The sequence below is a fragment of the Uloborus diversus genome, chromosome 2, assembly GCF_026930045.1.
Source record: "Uloborus diversus isolate 005 chromosome 2, Udiv.v.3.1, whole genome shotgun sequence".
Classification (NCBI taxonomy): Eukaryota; Metazoa; Arthropoda; class Arachnida; order Araneae; family Uloboridae; genus Uloborus; species Uloborus diversus.
The window spans coordinates 207,286,858-207,311,083 of NC_072732.1; the positions used below are offsets into that span (position 1 = coordinate 207,286,858).

The 24,226-nt window shown below is 30.9% G+C and overlaps 1 protein-coding gene across 1 annotated transcript in view; it reads left to right on the top strand.

Annotated features, from left to right (window-relative positions):
• Positions 1–20,887, top strand: part of LOC129217648 (U-scoloptoxin(05)-Er3a-like) — a 34,025-nt gene extending 13,138 nt beyond the window's left edge. Inside the window, exon 3 of the mRNA XM_054851976.1 lies at positions 16,068–20,887. Coding sequence (XP_054707951.1) covers positions 16,068–16,285 — 218 coding nt within the window. The 3' untranslated portion in view covers positions 16,286–20,887. The remainder of the gene's footprint in view (positions 1–16,067) is intronic.
• Positions 20,888–24,226: the final 3,339 nt, after the last annotated feature.

The window sequence follows — 24,226 nt, forward strand, 5'->3', positions numbered from 1 at the left end:
TAGTGCTAAAAAAATTGTTTTACTTAAGGATTACTGGACTTCATCCAGATCATGACTATGCTTAGACCTTATACAGACTTATGAGTGCATGAAAAATTCTGAGAAAAGGGAAAAGTAAAGAGAATTTGAGTTTTCATGATGTTTCTGATGAGGAACCAAAGAGGCTTAAAGCCATGAAGATACAATTATGAAGGGATATTTCATATTAAATGAATTGTTCATCATTCTTTTTTAACGTTTCTTGGTTAAAAACTTCCTAAACCTCTCTTTTTTTAAATAGAAAGAGCAGTTTATAAGTGGCATAAAAGCAAGTGCATAATAGCATTATACGCTGTTAGTACCGGACTTTTGTGGGCTACAGCTCCCACAATGCACTGCAGTGACGTTTTATACCTGCAGTGACATCAGGTGAATAGGGTCCATTAATGTTTGAAAATGAAAAGCAAATGGAAAAAACCGAGATCTCTATTAGTAGTATCTTATTCAGAGTAAAGTGTTACTTGCCCTATTGTAAGTTTAAAGGTAAGTAATTCATTGCGTCTGTTGCATTCGTAATTACATTTTCCGTTTGACCCCCCCCCCCCCCCCCCCGGCATAAAAGATGCAGTGCACTACCTAAATCCAGCTTCACTAACAGCAAAAGCGTAAAGCTATATATACGAGTAAACCTCCACTATGACTCAAATACCATGATTAATAAATGCTAGTTTCATATAACAGAAGTTGTTAAGTTAGTTGATTAAAAATGGCAACAGTGTGGATAACCTTTCGTAAATTAAAATAAAGAGTACTGCTCTGTTGAGCCTGGGGCTTGGAATTGTGTATGTGCACCTGAAAAGGTTGTAATTTTTCGAAGGTTCAACAAAAATTATATTTTGAATTGCAGAGATTTCGGTTACTCTAACATTTTGGCGTCCGTGACAGGACTCAAACCTGCAATCTTCTGATTCGAAGTCAGAAGATTGCAGTTTTGAGTCCTGTCACGGATGCCAAAATGTTAAAGCAACCGAAATCTCTGCTATTTTTGAAATACAATTTTTGTCCAAAAATTACAACCTTTTCAGGCCCACATACACAATTCTGAGCCCCAGGCTCAATAGAACGGATATTTAAAAAAAATCAATCTATAACGCCTACCTACAAAATTAAACTCTTCAGAAGTTATTGTCATAGAATTAATGAAATCGAGACACATTACAGAAAAAAAACTGGTTAAATAAAGTTGTGAAAGAATATCATGTCTGCAAATTTTGAAAATTCTCTGAAAAACTGTTTGCGTGCACGTCTATCTAATCTGGGTCTGTTGCTTGATATTTTTATTTTTTGTCTTTAAGTGAAAAAGATTATTGAACTTTGATTACAATGACTAATTCAAAGTAGGTAATTTTAAAGCAATATTTAGTATATTTCATATGATGTAAAGCTCTAGCAATTAAAATACAGCAAACTTTAATTCTCAAGTGTTTTGTTTTTTTCTTCATCTTATTTTTAATCTTATTTTAACTGTATATTTTCTGCGAAAAAAAAATGGTTATAAATTGACTTACTATATATATTACTACTTAATATTGTGAGGTTTTTTTTTATGATTATTGTGTCATATTTAAATGAGTTTTCAATAATGGAATATGTCATAAGGTTAAGTAAAATAGAAATGCAACAAAATTTAAATTTAACATCTGAGTATTTTCTTTTGCATTGCAATTCCTTAGAATTTTGAATGTGATAAAATTAGTATAAGTTACAATTTGAATTGATTTGATATGTGATTCTTCGATAACTTTCATCTATATATATAAAAATGTTTGTATGTCATCCATGAACTCAAAAACTACCTGGCAGATTTGGCTGAAACTTTCACCGTTTGTTATTTTTGGTACTGGGAATGTTTATAGACCAGTTCGAAAAAAACCCGTTCGATAGTTCCTTTTTTATTCCAATTTAAGTCACAATCCATTGGATAAATACGAATAAAATTATCGGCTGCAGAAATTAATTCGCGTGAAAGATCTCATTGATAAGAAGTTAGCTGTTGCCATTTTTCTTGAGTTTGAACAAATAAATTCTTTCTTTATTGTTTTATGGCTTTTCATGCAACGGGGGGATTTAAAACTTTTTCTATTTGATATTTTTAGCGATTGATTGATCTTGCAAACTGCGTGAGTACAAAATTTGAGTATAGTCACGGCTTCACTTAATACCTGGACCGATTATTATGAAAATTGCTATATATATGTATTTTTCCACCGAGAAGGTGCATATGCTCATTGAAGCCACTCGCCACCAGGTGGCACTGCAGAGTAGCAACTTCTGCCCCGTTCAACCGATTGTCATGAAAATCAGTATAATGATGTATTTTTTTGTTGGCGTAGCAACGCGCGTGGGGTACAGCTAGTTAATTGTATAAAAAGATATGTTTGTTTATAAATTATCAAACATTTAAGTTTGTTTGCCGAATATTGAAGTATTCAGCCAAACAAAATATATTCAGTGCATCTCTAGTTTATTTATTTAATATTATGTTAAAACATTTTGAAAAGAGGTTACTCTATTTGCCATTGAAATTCGGATGTTTCATTTTGTTAGACTGATACTCAAAAATATAACATTTTAAACAATATGATTTTGTAAACATTGAGTTTTTTATTGATTATAAAAATTTAGTGTAAATAATGATGCATATTGATAATTGTGTAAACATTTTTTTAGTGAATTAAATTAAATGATCATGCATATTTTGTTGATTTGTAATTTAAGGTCAAAATGAACCTCACTGTGGTTCTAAGTACATCAGAAGGCCCACAGACAGCCTAAATTATGAACATAAATAATATGAAGTACAGGGTTTGTCCGGAAAGTAATAGGACTGAGTCGATTTAAAAAAATTTATTGAGCCAATTGTTACAATTCCTTAAAAATGTTCAAAATTGGCTCCTTCTGCGTTGATGCAGCTCTACCAGCATGATTTCCAAGCATTGAAGGCGTCACGGTAGGCATTCTCCGGTATAGCCTTGAGAGCCGCGGTGCATGCTGCTTGGATCCCCTCTGTCGTCTCAAAATGCTTGCCTTTCATCGGCCTTTTCAGACGAGGAAACAAAAAAAAGTCCGAGGGGGCCACATCTTGGCTGTAGGGCGGCTGCGGAAGCGTTGGGATGCCGACCTTGGTCAGGTAGCTGTTCACCAACTTCGCGCACACCTTGTGCATGTTTAAATGCACCGTCACAAACCATGAACCTCAAATTTTGGTAAATTTAACATTTGGGCAATTAAACGAATACTTAGTCGACGGTCTGAGTTCAAAACTTTGCGCACACGAGTCACATTATCGATGTTTGTCGAAGTCAAAGGTCCTCCAGCACGGTCTTCATCGGCGACCTCTTCCCAGCCCGCCAAAAAGGCCTGGTGCCACCAAAACACACCACTTCTTGCTAAAGCAACATCTGGATAAGCCTGCTTGATCACATCAAGCGTCTCTGTCGCAGATTTACCGAGTTTCACACAGAATTTAATCGCGAACCTCTGCTGTAACGAACGCTGCATTTTTGGCTTGCACCACTCACAGAAACATGACGCGCGAAAATGCCTGTCCTGACTCTCCAGGTGCTCGGAGACAACCGACTAGCCGCTTGTTCGTTAGCTAGGATTGCCCTCTACCGAATCCAGTCGGCGCGTGCACGCTCCGAAGTACAGTCGCGGCGGAAGAAAATCAGTCCCATTACTTTCCGGACAAACCCTGTATTTTAAATTTCATTTACTCAAGAAGTTGGAAATAAAATTTTCAACAGTATTAAAATAAGTAATTATTAAGTCATATTATAAATCTTGCGTATAATAATACAGAAATATGTTATAAATATCTAGGTATTGTTACAGCTTAAGGAATATGGGTGCAGCCATTACAAAGGTTGGCTGCTTTTGGCTCATTTCATGTGATGATTGTAATCTAATTTTTTTCACTTTGCAACATTGCACTTAGCTGCTATGAAAAAGAGAGGTTTCCTGCTACAGTTTATCAAAGCATTTTCCCCAATATTGCAAAAAAATAAAATTGAAATACAGTGGAACTTGCTTATAACGAGCACAAAGGGACCTCAATATTTTCTTGTGAAAACCGATATTTGCTCATTAAAATGGATATTTGCTATTTGCTCATTAAAACTGAGTGCTCATAAAAAGCAAGTTTATAAAAAAATCGTAAAAATTCAAAAAAGTTGCTCTTTCCTCCTTTCAATCACTGCACAGTATCAAATAAGTTGGTTACTTTTGCTTTGAACTGTTTGAATGTTTATTTTTTATGTCATTGTTTTTGAGAAATACTTATGTACACACATATAATTTTTAAATGTTTCTTTACTCTACAAAATTGAAAAAAAAGTGCTGATATTGCTCATTCTCAGAATTTATGATTGATCGCTAACTTTGCTTGACTTTGGAATGTTAAAGAAAATTTACCAAAAAAAGGATAAGCTGAGCTAGAAGTCAATAGAAATTTTATGAATCACAAAAATATTGCTCGCTTTAAGCGGGGTTTGCTCATTAAAAGCGAGTTATGCTCCCGTACACTTAACATTATACCACCCAAGTGCTTCTGATTTCCTTGCTAAATCCAGGTTCTCTTTAAATCAAGGCTCGTCATAAGATAGTTCAACTGTATATTTAGATAATTATTACTCATTTTGGTTTACTTAGTATATATATGAGAAAACTTATTGTAAAATCTCTATATCCAGTCTTACTTTTTAATATTTAATAAAATGTCCAGAAAGAAAGATTGCAATTTCTAGACTTGGTATTGTAGTTATAATACAGTGAAGCATCGTTTTAATGTTTCTTTTTTATGCGTTTTTATCATTTAGACTTTTTTTTAATTGGTCCCTGCAGAGTCCAATATATATTGACGTATACCAATAATAAATTTTTTCCTTTAAACGCTTTTTTCATACAGACCCTTCGAAAACGTATGAATGGTTCTTCACTGTATTTAGTTGTTTTTAAAGCAAATGTTATCAAAATGCAATTTCTTCTGAAAAAACATCTTTTCAAAGAATTTTTTTTGTAGGGGGGAGGGGGGGGGTGTTAGGCCCATTTGGCGAACCCCGAAAGCTATCAAAATCAATGAAACAAAGAGGATAACCTTTTTTTAACAGTAAATGTTGAATTTATCTCTGTTAAGAAGAATAAATAAAATATGAATTGTATGTATTTTTAAATAGAAACCCCTTTATGCTTTCTAAGAAAACATGATTATTAAAAAACTGAATTTTTGTTTATGAAAATCAATTTTTTCAGAAAAAACTCGGAAAAAAACTGGTTTTATTCTGCCGCTTCAGAATTTTCGGAAATTTTACTTCGACTTTTATTACAAACATGATCTCTACTCCCATATTTTCAGACCTTATACTACAGTCAGTCTCCATGCTAGTGTTTCATTATGGGGAGTGCTCGTAAAAAACAAGTTAGAATCATAAAAATTCCCACATACTTTTTTTTTCCTTTACAGTACCAAAGAAGTTGACTAATTTGCTTGGAACTGTTTTATTGTCTCTTTCTTGTGTATTTTTAAGAAATACTTATGACACCCAAAGCAGAATACTACTAAATTTGCGACGTATGTTGCAGAACAGAAGCCTGAGCTGCAGAACAATTCTTTTCAAATGTGAGAGGAAAACTCGGACAAATTTTCTGCAGAAATTCTACAGATTTCTGTGAAATTTCTGCAGAGACTGCAGATTTTCTGCATATATCTTCCAACTCAACATAAAATTTTGCAAATTCTGCAGAGTTCTTAAAATTAGAAGAAAATCTAAAATTCTCCAAAATACGATGATTCGGCAGAAAGCTTGCGAAAAGTGTTGAATTCAAAAAGTCATCTGCAGGAACTTTAGATTTACTTTGAACTCAAAGAAATCTGCAAAATTTGTGCTAAGTTCTACCTTGAGTTGGAAGACATTTGTAGATAATCGGCAGTTTCTTGAGATTTTCTGCAGAAATGTCATGTTCTAAATCTGAAAAGATTGATTTTTCTAGCGTTTTTATTTCCCCTTTGCCTTATTTTTCCCAATCGATCTTCATCCACAGAAATATCCTCCATAAGCGTATGTTTTGGAAACATGCCAACATTGAAACACATCTATCATCGAAAATTGTGTGTCTTGTTTGAGATTTCAATCCTTTTGCATTCTGAAAATATTTGAATTGTTTAGAAGGTTTTGAAGCGTTTTATTATTTGTTACCTTAACTCGAATCATTTTATTTATTATTTGTAATTTACTTATTAATATAATTTTAATTTTTTCCTTCATGCCATGTAAAATTAACCAAAAAGAAACGTGGTTTGGCGCCTAGGTATCGGATTTTTATAAAATTTTGTGTCTTTGCTCTTTCTATGCATTTTAAAAAGAATATAAAATATTTTTGAAGACTTAATTGGTTTAGATTCCACATAAATGTATAGCAATGTAAAGTTTTAAAAACTGAAAAGAAAAACCTCTCCTGTATGAAACAATTTTGATTTAGGGCTCCCGATTTGTGGAAAAGGTCACGTTGGTTGCTTATGTATACAATGCTTGAAGTACTTGCAGATCAATTTTGGTTAAATGATTTTACGTTGCAGAACATTGTAAAGTATTCTGCTTTAGAGCTTATGACTCGAAAAAGATGGTCATTTGCACCTTGGCTTCAAAAGCAGCTTGAAATTTTTCTGCATGTCAAAAACCATTGAGTGTGTTAAGACTTGTCCAATTTTAAATTCTGTGCACTTATAGTTACAGCTTTCATTATTTTTTTTTTTTTCCATTTTTAATTTTTTCTTGAATTTGAGCTTTTATGCCCACAACAGTATATGTCAGAAGTGATAACATAGGCATAAATAATTTTGTAAATTTCAAGTACATATCTATTACCACAAATTAAAAAGGAAAACCCCTATCACTTATTCTCACAATTTATGACTCATCATTAACTTTCGGTTGACTTCAGAATGTTGAAAAAAGATTTTAAGAAAGGAAAAGCTGAGGTAGAAAAAAACTATAGAAATTTTATGAATCACAAAAAAGAACACTTTAAATCAGGGTTTGCTCATTAAAAACGAGTTATGCTCCCATTAACTTGTACCAACGAACATACATTAACATTGTACCAACCAAATCTTTCTGATTTGATTTCTAAATCCGGGTATTCGTTAAATCAGGGCTCAATATAAGAATTAATATAAGATATAAGATTTAAATCATGATTTAAATTAATTGATTTGAATTATGTGATTTGCTATCAAAATCCTTAATTAAAATCAATTCATTTTATTTTTATAAATAAATTTTGCATTTTTAGAATGTGTTACTCTAAATTTAACTACACTGCATTATACAATCTTAACTTCAACAGGCAAAACTACATAGATCCCTCTTTATGTGTGTGAAACAGATTTTCCTTCATGCAATTTTGCTTTTACTTCAAAATTACAGTTCAATTCAGTATAGAACCAAATAACAATTGAATTTTTCTCATACACCATCACTGATATAATTAAGAAAAGTAATTGCTCAACATAGTCTTTTACACTAAAACGTACTATGACTAAACGTACTTGATGATAAAAACCATATTTTTAAGCAAAGCATAAAACAAAATCACTTCTTATCAAAGTACAGTGAAACCTCCCTTAACGGACACTCCCGAATAACGGACACCTCTAATTAACGGACATTTTTGCAAGTCCCAGTCCCTCAATATAGGCCATTCCATGTAATTCACTCTGAATAACGGACACGCCGAATAACGGACAGTTATTTCACAAAAAATTTCCCTTGCGATCGTAGCACTTCCGGTTTTTTTTTCTTTTCACAGAATATCTTAGTAACTGCTTGCTTTACAAAGCTTTTCATCCTCCACAACTGATTCCCCCCCCCCCCCCGTCATTTCCTTATCACTGTTTCTTGGAATTAAAAGGGTGATAATGGACAGAGGCAGCGATTGGGGCTTGAAAGTTGGGGGCAAAAAAAAGAAAAGAACTAAAAGGCATAATACTTTTTGTGGGCAGCAAAAAATGAGAAAGAAAATAAAGGTCATAATTTTGTAACGGCTAGTTTTGAGAATATTGAAGCAGATAAGTGAAAACTGATGTCAGTTTAACAATTAACGTACGTTTTTCTTAAGATTTTAATGAATTTTGTACACAATAACTATTCAAAAGTTACGATAAAAAAGAGGAAATTGGGCGCTTTTTCTAACTGGGACTCTCAGGAGATGCAATTGAGCAGACCGGCGCCGGTAGTAATCGGCTTTATGGCGCCGTGGTTTTATTGGGTTGTGTAATTTTTCGACATGAAAAAGATTTGCCCATATTCAAGGTCATATTGCCAACTGTCAATCATGCATCATGCAATAGTGATACTCGAGATAAAATAAATAAATTAACCATAAAAAGTGTGTGTGGGGGGGGGTTGCTCCGCCGAATCGCCGCCGTTGGTAATGCAAAAAAGAGATGTCAAACTGTTTTAACTGTTACTTTAATTGATTAAATGCTTTTCAAGACAAGTGCGTACTGTCAGTATACATTATTTAGAAAAAACAGATTAATTACACTTGACGTAAAATGTAGTAAACCTTTCGCAATTGTTTCGATTGTGTTCAAAAAAGGGAACAACAGCCCATTTTGAAAAAGGTAAATTAAGTAGTTCCTCCTAATAGCGGACACCTCCCAATAGCGGACAAAACTTCTGGTCCCTTGACTGTCCGCTTTTGGGAGGTTTCACTGTATTATAAAGCATTTTATAAATCTTAAAATTGTATTGAATAGATTCATCTACTATATGAAATACATTATGTTTATAAATGTAAAGTAATAAATAATCATAAATCTAATAAAAAATTTTAAAAATCTGATTTAAATTTTAAAAAATCAGCTTTAAATCAAAAAAGTCACGAACCCTGAATATAAGCGAGTTTAACTGCACTAAAAGTTGTTCTTTCTTGCTTTCTATTTTCTCCTTATTATTTTTCATTATTTTCTTTTCTCCTTTATCTGCAGTCTTGTTTGCTTGTTATTAGTGAAGCTTTGTAGCACAAGTCATGTTTCAAGTACATAAAGTATTTGATAATATCTTTATGAGTAAGAAAATCTGCCTCTCACTTCTTAAGAAAACAAGAAATTAATCAAATTGTTAAAAGTCTGATTTTTCCATGTAAAGATGTATTTGTGAAAATTAATTAAGATGATGCAATAAACTTCAACTGAAGGCCAAAGCCATAAAATATATCTTGTTAACACGAAAGGAACACAGCCTCAATCGTTACTGAAATCTCTCGAGTGCTAAGTCAAAAGACTACTTTTGTTCCTGCACTTTCTGCACAGCAATCACATTAGGCTTTCTACTGCTGTGAGAAGGTAAAGCACAGTATCAGCAGAAATGAGTTTTTGAGATATTTGAAGAAACGCATTTTGGATTCCTCACTAATAATAGGGAAATGTTGGATGTCAACGTTTTTCTCTTTATTTTCAGCGGAAACCAAGTAATCAAGTTTATAAAATAAAGCTAATGCATGAATGCACAACTTTTCCACAATAGTATGATTTTATTTTTTAAAATATGCTTTTCGGTTCCTCCCTAATGTTCATCAGCACAATTAGATGAACCGCCACTGTTTTACGTGGTAATGAACTTGCATGCTAATCATTTTGCCATGGCCACTCAAAGTTATAATGCAGTTCAAGCTACAAGTAAAATAACACATTATATTTTTTTCAGTGTTAATCCTTATTTTTATGAACATTATAAAAATTGAAATTGTTTGAGGACATTTAAACGGACAATTGAATACAGAAAAATGATAATTGTAATGCTCCAACTCAAATATCAACAAATTCAGAAATTTTATTCATTCACTCATTTTTGCATATCTGAAAATGTTTGCCACCTATTAGTTTAATCATGTAATATTGTAGTCTTTATTAAAAACATAGTTCTGAAATATTTTTGCCTGTAATATTTTCTTTTCATTGCATGTAAAACTCAAATTAGATGTTACATGCATTTAATTAATTTTTTAAATACCTAAGCATGCCACAAGTATAGTTTATAGGTTTTTAAAAATGCAACTTGAATGTTGAAAGAAATTTTATACTTATGGTAATGCAAAATAATTTTTAGTTGTGTAAACCTGTTTCATTTTGTAAAATTTTGTGGAAATTTTCATAGACTCAAAGTAATATTGGAAGTAAAAACCCAATAATACCCATAGAATTTGCTCTGAGAAAGATTGCATCCAGTGTTAGAAATTGAAATCCTTTGCAGCTTGTAAATATTTTAATAAAAGTGGGCAATTTTTTTATATATACCACCTTAGATTTTATGTTATTTAACGGTCCCTCACCATTTCGACTTTCGGAACATAACTCTATCATGGTTTTTAAAAATTGATTCATTAACTCTTTTCTAATTGGCTCCTGTTAACTCTCTTTATCTTAAGCGTAACAAAATATTTTTAAGTAATTCAAGTTCTTTTGAGCACGGGCGTCGTTGGCACGAGGACGGGGGGGCATGTCCCCCTCAATATTTTGAACTCTTTAAAAGTCCCCCTCAATATTTGAGAATAATAAATGCGCATACAAAAGATTCCGGTCTTACTCATTTGTGACAAAAAAAAAAGAAGAAGAAAAGATTTTGAACCAAAATAGAGCTGCTGATCTACCACGAAAACAAACAGAAAATGACACCCCTTGTTCAGCAAAAACTGCCTTATCTATAACATTTGAGGAACCATCTGAAAGTCAGTTGATTCCCACACTGTTCGCTGTCCGTTTACTTGCCTTTTTTGCCCTCTACTTCTTTTTCTTATTTCCTGTATCTTATTACGCCCGATCCCCACCTCCTACTAACAAAACTCATTAAAATGACGATCCACCCCTTTCAAATCCCCCCACCATCTTTCTGACCACTTGGATGAGGGTGATAAATCTTTTTGGTGGTTCTCTTTGTATTTCCTTCCCTTGATCACATGGTTTGAGAAGAAAATGTTTTCTCAGAATTGAAATCAAGGTCGAATGTGTCCCCTGCAAAAAGTGTGTGTTCTTTTCTTTCCAAACGCAGCTGTGTGAACAGCAAACTTCAGACCAAAAAATTCTGTAATTCGAATTAACCATCATTTTCAATTTCTCCAAAATTTCAAGGCCCATTTTAATTCTGTTATGGCAAGTACTGCTCTCTGTTTTTTTTTTTGTTGAAAAAGGCATAACAATGTACAGCTACTGGAGGTTCTCTCCAAAAATATTTGAACACGCCCTCATTAGAAAAATACCTCTCAAATTTCTCTTCCCTTTATGGGGGCCCTCTATTCTTATAGCGCCATCGACACTAGAGTTTAAATTGGTATCGGATATTTTTTTTCTTATGTTTTCTCTTAGCCTAAACATGAACCATAAGCCTTTGTCGAAAAAGCGAATATTATAAGAAAGTTTTCGGTATTTCATTTTTATTTTTTATAGTTTTCATCAACTTGCTACAAGCTATGATAATAAAAGAACATTTCAGACGAAAATAATGATTTTGCGCTATTGATAGTATAAATTTTCGACTACAACATGAAAATAAAAGTATTTTACTATTTATTGACAGTTCACAACATAAAATATTTTTATCCATATTTTTCTAATACATTACATTACTTCTAAGATATATGACAACTGAAGAGGATTCTGGATTCTCTCCCTTTCTCCATCATAGAAGAAATATCTTAATTTCGTTCTTTGATTATCTTTTGGCTTGCAAGAATAGTGACCAAAAATGCACTAAAAATTAATAACTTAAGTTCTTAAAATTCAAAATTTTCCTTGTTTCTTGTAGCAAAAATTTTCAAAATTTCATAATTATAAGCATCAGTAAAATTTGCATTTAAATGAATGCGTACATTACTGAAGAGAGACGTTGCCGTTATAAATACTGAAAACTCAAAGTTTGGTTGGAATTCCTAATTAACGGTAAATTTAAAATGGTTCACAAATCTTTTTTTTTTCCTCTCTGTTGTAAAAACCGCACTACAAAGAAGGGATTGAATGAATCATCCGGCCTGGTTGAATCATGAGGTATGACTCGGCCGCTTCGGCCTGTAATAATTTTTGTTGAGAATATTCATTTTTACAATTATAATTTTATAAATTATTGTCCTTTTAATTATACACAACAAAATCCAGTGGAAAATTATATTTAATTAAAAAGTTTGCGTGCTGATATTTGGAACCAGAAACTGCAATAGAATTGATAATATATTCTATTTAACTTGAAAAAGTTCCCAAGAAATAAATTAGTTACATTAAATTATGTTTGGTTAATAACTATATAAACAACTTTAGTTGTTTCAAAATGAAGCAGTCAAAATATTGCATTCTTGAAACATTTCTAGCTTTGAAACTTCCCCAAAAAAAAAAAAAAAAAAATCGTACCAGTTTTTAAAATCTACCGGAACTTATTTAAGGGTCATTTCATGGTATTTTTGACATTTATGTAGAGTTCGTAACGTAACCTTTTTTTTGCCATAACTTTTTAATTTACTGTTTGAATTGCAAATTATTTTAATTTGAGTGGGTGTGTTGGTAGAGAAAACTCAAAATAAAATAATATGCTAATCAAACAGTAAATTAAAAAGTGATGGGGAAAAAAAGGGACATGTTTCGGACTCTACGTAAATGTCTAAATTACCGTGAAATGACCCTTAAATATATTGATGTAGCGGTAAAATTTACTCAATTCCCAGTCGTTGATCAAGAGTATTAATAATAATCTAGGATTATAAAATATCCAGAGAATTATAAAAATGTAAATAAAAGCTGAATTTTTAACTTTTAGTTTTTATAAACTTAAATATGAGGCCCTTCCTTGCGCTTTATTTTGATCTAAAATCTAAATATTTTCTCTCTGGATAATTAAATTCATTTACAAAATGAACATTGATATAAGGCTATAAAAGAACAGTGAAAGATATAAAGTTTTGGTTTAATTTGTTACTTTAAAGGAAAAGGTTTTGGGGTGTATTATAGGTCAATGTGTGAATTCACGTGCATTGTTAATTATACTACTATTTCTTTGAAAGTTGAATAGTACGGCTTATTTTGCCATTATCCTTCTAGAAATGAATCAATTTATTCTTCCTTGTCTTTCAAAGATAAAAACCGATTTAAAAGAATACATTTTTCTATTCATGTTATTTTTACTGTTTATAAGTAAATGCGAAACGTAAAAAGTAAGTTTAAGAAAGAAATAAAAAATATTATAATATAATAGTGCAAAATATATCAAAAATAATAACTCCGCTGCTATAAATTAACATTGAAGTTACCGATATTTTTATATCACTATTATTTTGATATATTTACAATCAGTGATCAAATGAAAACAGTCGAACCTTGTTATCACGACACCTTTGGGACCGTCAACAAAGTGTCGTCATAGCCGGAGCGACGTCATAACCAGAATAGTTCAAAAATTCATAATAAACATTAGTTAACATTAAAATTAGATTTAATAAAGAAATTAATAGTATCTATATACATTTTAAATTAGATTTAACTAATGTAAATTTGAATTATTGGTGGATATAACAAACATTATTTTAAAAAAATCTTCACTTCTGATTATGATTTTTTTGTGTAAGTAGAAACTTTTCTAACTAAACTAACTAATCAATAGCATTTTTAACACTTCACCATTCTACGAAAGTATCAGCAAGAAAGAAACCAATTCAAGACTCTTCACTTTTGTCCTCAATTTGATTAGGTTTTGACGTCTAAGCCCCACCTATCGAAGGTGAAAAAAACACTTTCTAATTCTTTTATCCACTTTAGAGTTGTGTATCCCTTTTCAATCTAATGAGGAGCTCTTATATCTTTTTCTCTCATGGGAGAAGCTTGTAGTGACCACCTACAGCTTAAGGTAGCTTTAGCCCTTCTCTTCTGCTGTTTCTCTCATCCAGTATTACAGTACACCTGCTTTGAATTCCTTTCTATTGTCCCTCTTTTCAAAGTCTGAAACCTGTACCTTTCAGAACTTAACTACTTATCCCTCACAATTCTTGAGGTGTCATGCCTGGTCAAATCTCTTGTCAGGGTTCGAAGTTCCTACAACAAACATTTTCAGATGTTTTCATTATTTTAATGAAAATTTAACAATTGCAAAGAAATATTTGATCCAGTCGGCGCAGCTCGAAGTGTCGTCGTAACCAAAAGTGCAACTAAAAGACTGTCGTAAAATCCGGAGCTACTTAACATTAAAATTATATGGCATAAGTTCGGGAAAAAGTGACGTGACATCTGGAGTGTCGTGAAATCCGGGTGTCGCGATATCGAGGTTTGACTGTATTCAATTTTGTGTTCGATGTTCAGTCGACTCTCGAAACTTCTTTGCATTTTAGGGCAATGCCTAGGGTATTTTGCACTGCAAAATACCAGGGGAGGGGAGTTCCGTTATCTAGTTTTTTTTTTTTTTTTTTTTGAAATTTAAAACTGCTGCTTGTGAAATAAGTCGAGCTATTCTCCCTTGAAAAAAAAAAGTGAAAATATTGTTATTTTATTGCTTTCCTTACTAGTGTTTTTTCTTTATGCGCTCAACTATTTTATGCATAGGGGAAAAGATTTTACCTATGTTTGTTTGCTTTTAACGAGATTAGATTCACATTTTGAGATTGAATTTTTATTTTCAGTTATCTTATTGAAACGTTAAGAATACGCTTATTTCAGACAGCTTTTGACTGTATTTTTAGCCTTTTGAACGTCAAAGTTCCCGAACGGAAACATCAATTAAAATGAAAAAAAAAAAAAACTTTTACAATAAGTTTTGCTTATGAGTATTTTCAAAAAATTACTTTTATCATTAAAAGTAGATTTAATTTTTTTTAAGAAAAACTCTTTCATTAATACTGTTTCTACAAAACATACAAAAAACCTGTTTTTATCAATTTTCAGAGTTAAAACTTTTTTAGTTTAATGCTGATAAAATTTCACGGATAATATGTATAGAAATCATGTTGATGAACAAACATGACCGATAAAAATGAACTATCCATAAACTCCTTCTTTAAGATAGAAAAAGGGTCTCTTGTAACTCCGAAACACGTGCTTGCTGCTTCCTGAAGATTTGTACCTATGAACTTTGTTTCGTCTTCTTTTACTTTTCAGCACACGGATATTTAATTCTTACTTATATTCATTATTTCATTCTTTTTATTTTTGAGTTGGAAGGCTTCCCGTTTCTTTTTACACCACTAAATTAAAGTTCCCGTTTTCGAAAAAATGGGGGGAGGGTATAACCCCTTGGTGATTGTTCTGCATTGCATCAATTGTCCCCCCCCCCCCCAATAACGAAGAGCCAGCGACGCCCATGCTTTTGAGAGCCTGTAGCAGAGCCATATGAGCATTTAAATTTATAAATAAAGAGTCTACATTGCCGAAATTCATTTATCGTGGTAGAGTTTGGAACATCCAAACCCCGATTAAGAAGGGCTAACCTTTTATTGGCTTGCGCCAAATATTCTCTGCATCATCAAAGCGAATATAATTAATCCAAAAAACTAATTATAATCCAGGTTTTCGTGGCTTTTTTTTTTTTTTTTTTTTTTGATATTTTAACCTAGGACAATTTTTGTTAAATTATCATATAATAAATTTGTTTTAAAAAAATCATCAAAAATGGAAAAAAAAAATACAAATAGTGAATTTTATAACAGTATTATAAGGTTTTACTGCTAATATCAGAACAAGCTTTCGATAGAAATTTCTTTAAAAATCCTAAATCAGCCACTTATCAATCTTTAAAACAGTTAATTTTGAATGTGAATGTTATTAATCAACTTGTGTATGTTTGTAAATCAGCAAAATGTTAGAAAATTAAATTTTTTCATACTGCTTCAAGAGAAATAGACCAAATTCATGTTTTTTCACGATTTTTGAAGAACATAAAGACTTGGTTTAAATGTTACCTAACTACTATTTCCTGTGCTCTTAATATACTTAATATTTTACATAAACTTCTGTTATGTTAGAATGAACCCACAATCACTCATCTGATGCTTCATCTTTTCAGGTACAATCGGAACTCGACGTTTCTGCTCTTCAAGACACCATGGAAACTATTGCGAATATGTGCGTCGCCCCGGCGATGAGAGGGAGTATCGATCTTGTGTGTACACTTGTTTCACTGATGGATGCAATGGTGCTAAACATCTAATCCTTTCATCATCTGTGATCTGGGCAAGTCTGCTGCCTATTCTCATTTATTTCATACAGACATGGAAGTTATGAAACCTTTTTGCTACTCTGGAGTCATCATAAATAAGCAGTCATTTGGATTCATTTGTGAAACTTATCAAGAAAGGACAGTTTTCATTACATTCTCCATTTATTTCTTAACATTTGACCCAAAAGTTTGCAAGTGCAATGGTATATCTGTATGAAAATATTTTTTTTATTGTTGAGGGAAAATAATTAGTTTGGTTTTCATCTAAGGTAAATTAGTAACAATTGTGAAATTTTGATTTCTTTTCATAAAAGTTATTACTAAAGTCTTTTTCATGAAAGTTATTACTAAAGTCTTTTTCATGAAAGTTATTACTAAAGTCTTTTTATTACTGAAGATTTTAGTAATAAAGTCTTCAGTAATAAACTGTTTTACGTTTTTGATTTTTTTTCATGTCTCCCAGATATGGTTAACTTAGTAAGTATCTACAAATGTAACTTGAGTAATAAATTTTCCATGAAATAACAATTTTTGATGAATTAAATGTATTTATCCATAATTTAATTAATTCAAAAACAACCTAAAGTGTTTATTATTTTTGCATTATTTTGCTTAATGCAGTGAAAGCAAAAATAATGCTTTTCAAATGCTGAGAATAAATGCTTTGTGTAATTTTAAACAACTTACTTAGAATTTTTACTTAATAAGCAACATATATCCTCCCATTGTTCTCAACTATTCTATAGTAATCATCATATTTTTTAATTTAATATTTTAATTTACTGTTAAAATAACATTTTTCTGTTGTACTTGAAAGCTTGGGGTCAAATTGTCAATGTTCTTCATACTTTTCAGTGATAAGTCAGTCCTAGCTGTATCTACAGTCAGTCATTCATAATCCGTCCATTTTTCCATTGCTTTAAAATATATTGTTTGTTATATAATTCATGATTACCTTTCTGAAAATTGGAAGAATAGTATACATTCCAAATGCAGCTAATTTTTATAAGAATTGCTTCGTAAAAACTCTCTTCTATCAGATTAAAAGTGAAAAGTTTGCTGAAAGATTGAGAAGTACCGTACAATCTATTTTATACAGATTAACTGGGACCAAAAGCAGTCCAGGGAATCAAAAATTTGGTAAATGTGGGTAATTACAAAAACAAATACTTAAACATACAGACTTAATTATTGCAATAAAAATGTTTTGTAACAAAATTTCATAGAATTGTTTACAAGACATTTAAAAAATAAATAATTTTTCACATATCTTAACAAGGTCTTCTACTTCAGAAACCTGTTATGTTCATATGAAACTTAGTCACTTACACTTAGCACAACAAATTATAAATTGTAAAAAAGTGTACCATCTTTAAAAGTTTATTTTTTATGTACAATAAGTTACCTTCTTGCTATCTTAATTTTACCTTATTATTTAAGAAAATCTATTTAAAAAACACCTACAAATTTGGTTCTGAGATCTGGTACAAGACAAACAAGATTTTTCTTTAGTTTGACAAAGACAATAAAAATACTTAAAATGTGTAAGTGTAAAATTTTTGCTGCTAATGGAAGAAGCTACTACTATTCTAGTAAAACAAATTTGTTGTAAATACCAGGGCTGCGGTATCGGAGGGAAAATGACAGACTTCGACTCTGGCATTTATTTTATTTTTTTTACTTCTTTCACCCTCATAGGAAGGAGGAAAAAAAGCAGAAACAGAGATAGAAATAATTAATTCTTTTTATGACATTTTTGCATTATATTTTATTGTAAACCTAAGACACATACAGCGAAAGAATTTAAATTTGAAAATAAAACTTGAAAATAGTTGCAATTTTTAAAGTAAAATTACTCAAAAATCTCATTTCTTAAAAATTTGAAAAAGGATTATTTTGAACTTTTTTAATGCTTAACAAATAGCTGCCCATCAAGAAGCATACTTTCAAGTTTTGAAGGGTCACTGGAAAGCAAAAAAAAATTTCTTGCAAAATTCTTCTGTGATTTACCTCCATTAGTTGTAACCGTAACTACCATGGTTGTTTTCTTTTAAATGTGTCATGGTGATGTGAAATGTCCTGCCTAATCTGAATAGAGATATGTACATGTAAAAACATTCTTTATTTTCGTAAGATCACCTGAAAATTATTTATCAGAATTTTTATTAGTTGCCTGCCTAGGGATTAGTCGGCTACAGGATTTATATAAATATATATCACTAAATTTTGTTACCAAACAACCTTCTTTGTTGCCTCAATGCCAGCAGGGTTTGAAAATATTATGATATTTTGGAAAATATCCGATATTTTGATATATATCAAATATTTTGACATCTATCCCATATTTTCAACCAACACAAACTAAAGTCTTCAAAATAGTAAAAGCATTCTCAAATCACTCTTTTTTTTAACATTATTATTACAATATTTAGACTTAAAGTTAAGGTTTCTTTCATTACTCTTACATCTAATATTTCATTTTACATTATCATCAATTTTCATGGAGAAATTTAGCATTAGCTGTTTTATGCATTTTTCTTCTGTTAACAACTTTTACACAGTTATATGATTCAGAAGTAAAAAATATGCATTAGTCGGTGCACAGTTATAAGACATTCTTTTTTTTCCTCACCAATGTTTAGTATTTGATTAGGCATTTTTAATATAAACTAAAATTGTTACATTGCTAATAGTTTTATTAATCTTTACTAATAATAAAACTGAAAGTCTGTCTGGATATCTCTCTGTCCGGATCTCTCTCTCTCTGTCTGTCTATCAGAATCTCTGACGCACTTAGCGCCTACACCGTTCGGCCGATTTTCATGAAATTTCGCACAAAATTAGCTTGTAGCATGGGGATGTGCACCTTGAAGCAATTTTTCGAAAATTCAATTTTGTTCTTTTTTCATTCTTATTTTAAGAACATTTTCCCGAGCAAAATTATCATAAGATGGATGAGTAAATTGCCAAGTTATCATAACATGGAACCATAACATGGGTAAGCCAATTGGCGAGAAAGTCATCATACTTTATTTTTAAACATACAGGCAAACCAAAAGACCTTTTAATTTTCTACTACGGGCAAAGCTGTGCGGGTGCCACTAGTATAAAATAAAAAGGAATATTATATTACTTTGTTTCCTTAATGACGTATTCATACATCAGAAACATATAACTTTTTGGTTATTTAAATAATAAATGAACAATATTACTATGATTAATAATTTTTATATTGAAAGTACCGTAGTTGAAAAAAAAAATCGAAATTATCAAAATATCATAATATTCTCAAAATAGATATCAGATAGATATCGTGATATACATCATGATATATATCGGCAAACCCTGAATGCCCGTGACTTGAAAGAAAGACCATGTATTGAAAGAAAATTGGCTGGTGGCAAAAGATTACTGGGGCGACACTTCCCCAGGAATTAGTTGAAGTATGATTCCTACATGTTCTTTCGTACTTACAAATCTCGAACCCGATTAGAGGGTTAAAAATCGTCAGTAAAAAAAAAGAAAGAAGAAAAGGCAATGAGTGTCTGTTAAAACTTTTAAGAAATGCAAGAGTTTGCATGTTTTTAAGCGACTCCTTTGTTGCGAAATCAGTCTGACTCTTCTACTCAAACTCTGCATTCCTGGTAAATAGGACAATAAAAATATTCCCCATAATTAATTCTTCTCTTCACCTTTTTGATTTATTTTCCCTTTCAGTTTCTTTATCTTGTCTCTATAGATCTATAAAAAGAATTTCTTTATTACAAAATATGTAAGTTATGTAGTTTATGTATAAATGAACATTTTATCAATCAGATGTGATTCATGTTCTTCCTGTCGTTCATACATATTGGTTTTTCTTACTTAGTAAGTCTTTATTTCGTTTTCAACAGTTGCTTTTTCAAATAAACAGCTTATTTTGCTATCCATACTTCTTAACTTTATAATTTTTATAAAAGAAGAAAACATTGATAGAACCGAATGTTTAGAGATCCGACCATGTTTATAGTAGTGGTGCCATCTATGTTTCATAATTTTAAATACATAAAATTATTAAGTTTTTTTTTCTTTCTTTCTACTGGTGCAAGATTATTTTTGGATGATGAAAATAGTAAAAAACACATTTTTTTTTATATCTACTTTTTTTGGGCTTTTTCTCTATTTTGTGTATTCAATCTTCATGGGTGTTTCTGCCTTTAATTTTTTCTGTTATCCTAGGATAAGTATTTATGAAACAACAAAACATTAAGGAATTTAACATAAAGTTGTAAAAATATTTTTCTCTCTATCTCTTTACTAAAATATATTGCCATTATACAAATGATATTTTCCGTCTTACATATTTAATATCAATACAGTTTACAATTTTGTTTATCATGACAGTGTGCTATTTAAATGAAACAAAGCTCCTTCAGCAAATCAAACTTTGCAAGAATGTTTTTTACGTAGGGAACTAAATGTAATTGAAGTTTAATCTAGCTTATATCAAATGATAGTTTGCTGCATTTTTAATACAGTTCATTCCGTCCAAAACTGTATCACTGTTTTGTTGTTTAAAAGTTTTATTTTTCCTGTTACTCTTTTTGAATAGAAAATATATATCATGAAATGGTTATTTTATGAAAAAAGTGCTGTAAATTACTTTACAGAGTAAATGTGTTTTTTTTTTTTTTTTTTTTTTTTTTTTTTTTTTTTTTTTTTTTTTGGTTATGGCTAAAATAAGTTTTAATTTATTCCTTTAAGAAATCTCACTGTTTTAGCTTGATTTGAAAGCAAGTTTTAAATACTTTTCTGCATTTTATGTGATATTGATTGTGGCAAAAGCTTTTAAATTGAATTGTTTCTAACTATTAGAGATAGTAAAGGTCAAATAATCAACCCTTTTCAGAAAAGTTCGTAAAAATTTCTGCAGTTAATATTTTTCTAGAACTCATTTCTAACTTTTTTTTTTTTATCTTCCATACTTTTCTAGTCCCTTTTTGCAAAAATACTGATATTTTATAAAGGAATTCATACCTGCATTGCTCAATCTTGCCATTTAATGCGCTTAAATAGTTTGAACATTGTGTACCTAATAATTTGTGTGTATATAAACTAAATAAATGCATGCTAACTATGAATTTTTAATGCAATAGCTCCACTCTCAATATTTCAATAAATCAAAAAATGCAAAATTACAAAATCTATGACATATTTAAGATACTTTAAACAAAGCTCGTTGGGGGGGTGGGGTTGTATAATCTGTTGAAGTTTTGATGTGCCTTGTAGTTTAGGTCAAATGATGTACAAGCATAAATGCTTCAAAGGGGAAAAAGTTGTAACGAGCCTTGAAAAACAAATAAGTCTAACATCACCATTATGGAAAATCAGTTATAGGGATGGTGGCTCATTTTGTATTTACATTTGTCAGCAAATTTATCGTTGCGTCATATTTGAAAACATTAAGTGCGTTATTTTAGTAAAGTAACTTATGTAAATAAAGAAAAAATAAATAAAGATTTGTATGATTATTATTAATTTGTGGAATATGTACTGCATTTGAAGAATCAAATTTTACTGTCAACTTATTGTTTCAAAATTTTTAATGTATGTTGGATGAAATGTTTTATTTGTGCACTATTTCTACATATAGATTAGCATTGTGTAAGCTAAAATGGTTCAAATTCGGTGATATATTGTTTTCTTTAATTAGAGGGCATTGTGCTTTTCAATTTTAAACAAGATCTGATTTTCTATTGTGTATTTTTGGTATTGTTTTTCTTAAATAAATTATATTTTACGCTATTTAAATCTTTGTACTGTTTTTTTTTATCAGGTTATAAATTCCCCAAGTTCAAAGCCTTAACTTTTGTTTTAGTTGAGTGGTTTTAATGCTAGAGTTTCTTCCAAAAGAGAGAAAAACATTCCCAAAGAAATAAGTTTCTTTTAAACTTAAGACATAAGAAACTGACTTGTTACAGATTTACCTTATAAAGTACATTTTCATGAGATAGAAGAATATTTCTTTTTTTTTTTTAAATAAACCTTAAAAATTACATAAGATATGTGGTCCAAATACACCTATATGCTCCTAATATTGCCCATCATAATTTCTTAATGACTAAGGTGGTGGCATACACCATGAACCCTGCAATGCCTAATGACCAGCAACAGTAGCCAACTGTAAAACTTGACAATGGCCAGAATTGAGCAACATCCCCTATGTTTGGTCATAGTAATATCAACCCTTTCATTACCCCTGCATCAAATTCCAAGGCTGGATCACAGCAGCTGTTGTCACCAGTTCTGTAAAATTACTTCCCCAGAATAATTAGAAAAATCAAAGTCAGAGACAGATCCCTTTTGAAAAGCCACAAGCCGGTCAGATTAAAAGAAACAAAACACGAGAAAGAGGTTCTCTATCAGCCTGTTTGGCTGATTATGATGAACCACTCTAAGCATGAATGGTTGAGAGCAACAGTAACAATAAGGATGATGATGCAAAGTGTGGCATTAGTGAAGGATTTTATTCATGTCACAAACATAGAACTGATTACACTAGTTTTATGAAAGATATAGTTAAAGAAAAGGAGTCATAAGTTTTGTATTTTCCAAGATTGTAGCTTATTAGTCCTCTACACGTTTTACACAATCTATGCAAATGCTTGTAAAAATAAAGTAATGTTTGTTCCTCAATTGTTTCTTAGATTTTTCTATGCTTCTATGCAGGCGAATTTAGAAATACTCAGTGGATATTATGAAGAACATCTGTTTAGTATGAAAAATGTTAGTGTTCAGCTTTTTTTTATTTTTTCTATTAAGATGTCAAACATGCGGATATATTTTTTATTCCTGGAACATGTACAGTAAAACCTGTCTACAACGATACTGTTGAGACCTAAAAAAGTATTGTTATAGACAGGTTATCATTATAGACAGTTTGATTATTCATCCTGACATTTTTCTGGGAACAAGGAAAATATCGTTATAGACAGGTTTATTGTAATAGACAGTATCGTTATACACAGGTTTCATTGTAACCACGTAATATCACAACAACTTCAGACCAATTTCATGCTGAAATAATAAATATTTATATCTTTGGAAGCAAATTATATACGTGGGCGATATTTGGGCTCTCTACCTTATAATCAGAACAATTACCATTAATTACACATTATAAATTGATCACAAATTCAAACAGCACAATATTTTGTACTATTTATACTTGGTATTTTATAATTTACATGCCTCAAATATTTTTACTATTTGGACTCAAATCGGAACATTTAATTCATATGGATATATCGTATTGAGTTATGAAACTCATGAATAATTTGATAGTCTAGATTAGATTGTCTAGCATAATTTGAAAAACCAGAATTCTTTTGGCTATAAATTACAACTAATGACAATCTGTTTAAACCAATTATACTGTGCAACAAAAAAATACCTTCAAAATGCTTCTGACATCATTCTTGCTGTTTTTTATGTAAAATAACCCCTTGAATTTAAATATGACCACCTTTTTTTCCCTGCGTGTCCCACGTTTTGGATATGGCACCCCCAATTTTTTTTTAGTTTTTGACAGCTCGTCATTTCCATCCAAATAAAAATAATAGCTATGAAACAATTGAAAACAGAATAATTAGGGGGCGCCAATTCCAAAAAGTAAGAAGTGTAGGGGGAAAATAGTGGTCATATTTGGATTCAAGAGGTCTTAGTTTCAAAAGAAACGGCAAGAATGTCATGAAAGTTTAAGGGGTTTTTTTTTTTTTTTGTCTGCCCCACAATGTAATTGGTCGAACTTAGCAGAAACGAAAAAGCATTTCCCTTACGAAATTAACAATAACAATGCTCCTTTAAGTTTTAACAGAAGTGCCAGTAAATATATGTGTCAAATCCAAAACTTGTGCTTTAAAATAGTTGTTTATTTTCTCAGAAATAAAATTTCTTGTACTAATAATGTCGCCTCCTTTACAATAGATATAACTATTCTTAGAATATATTTATGCTAATTTAATGTT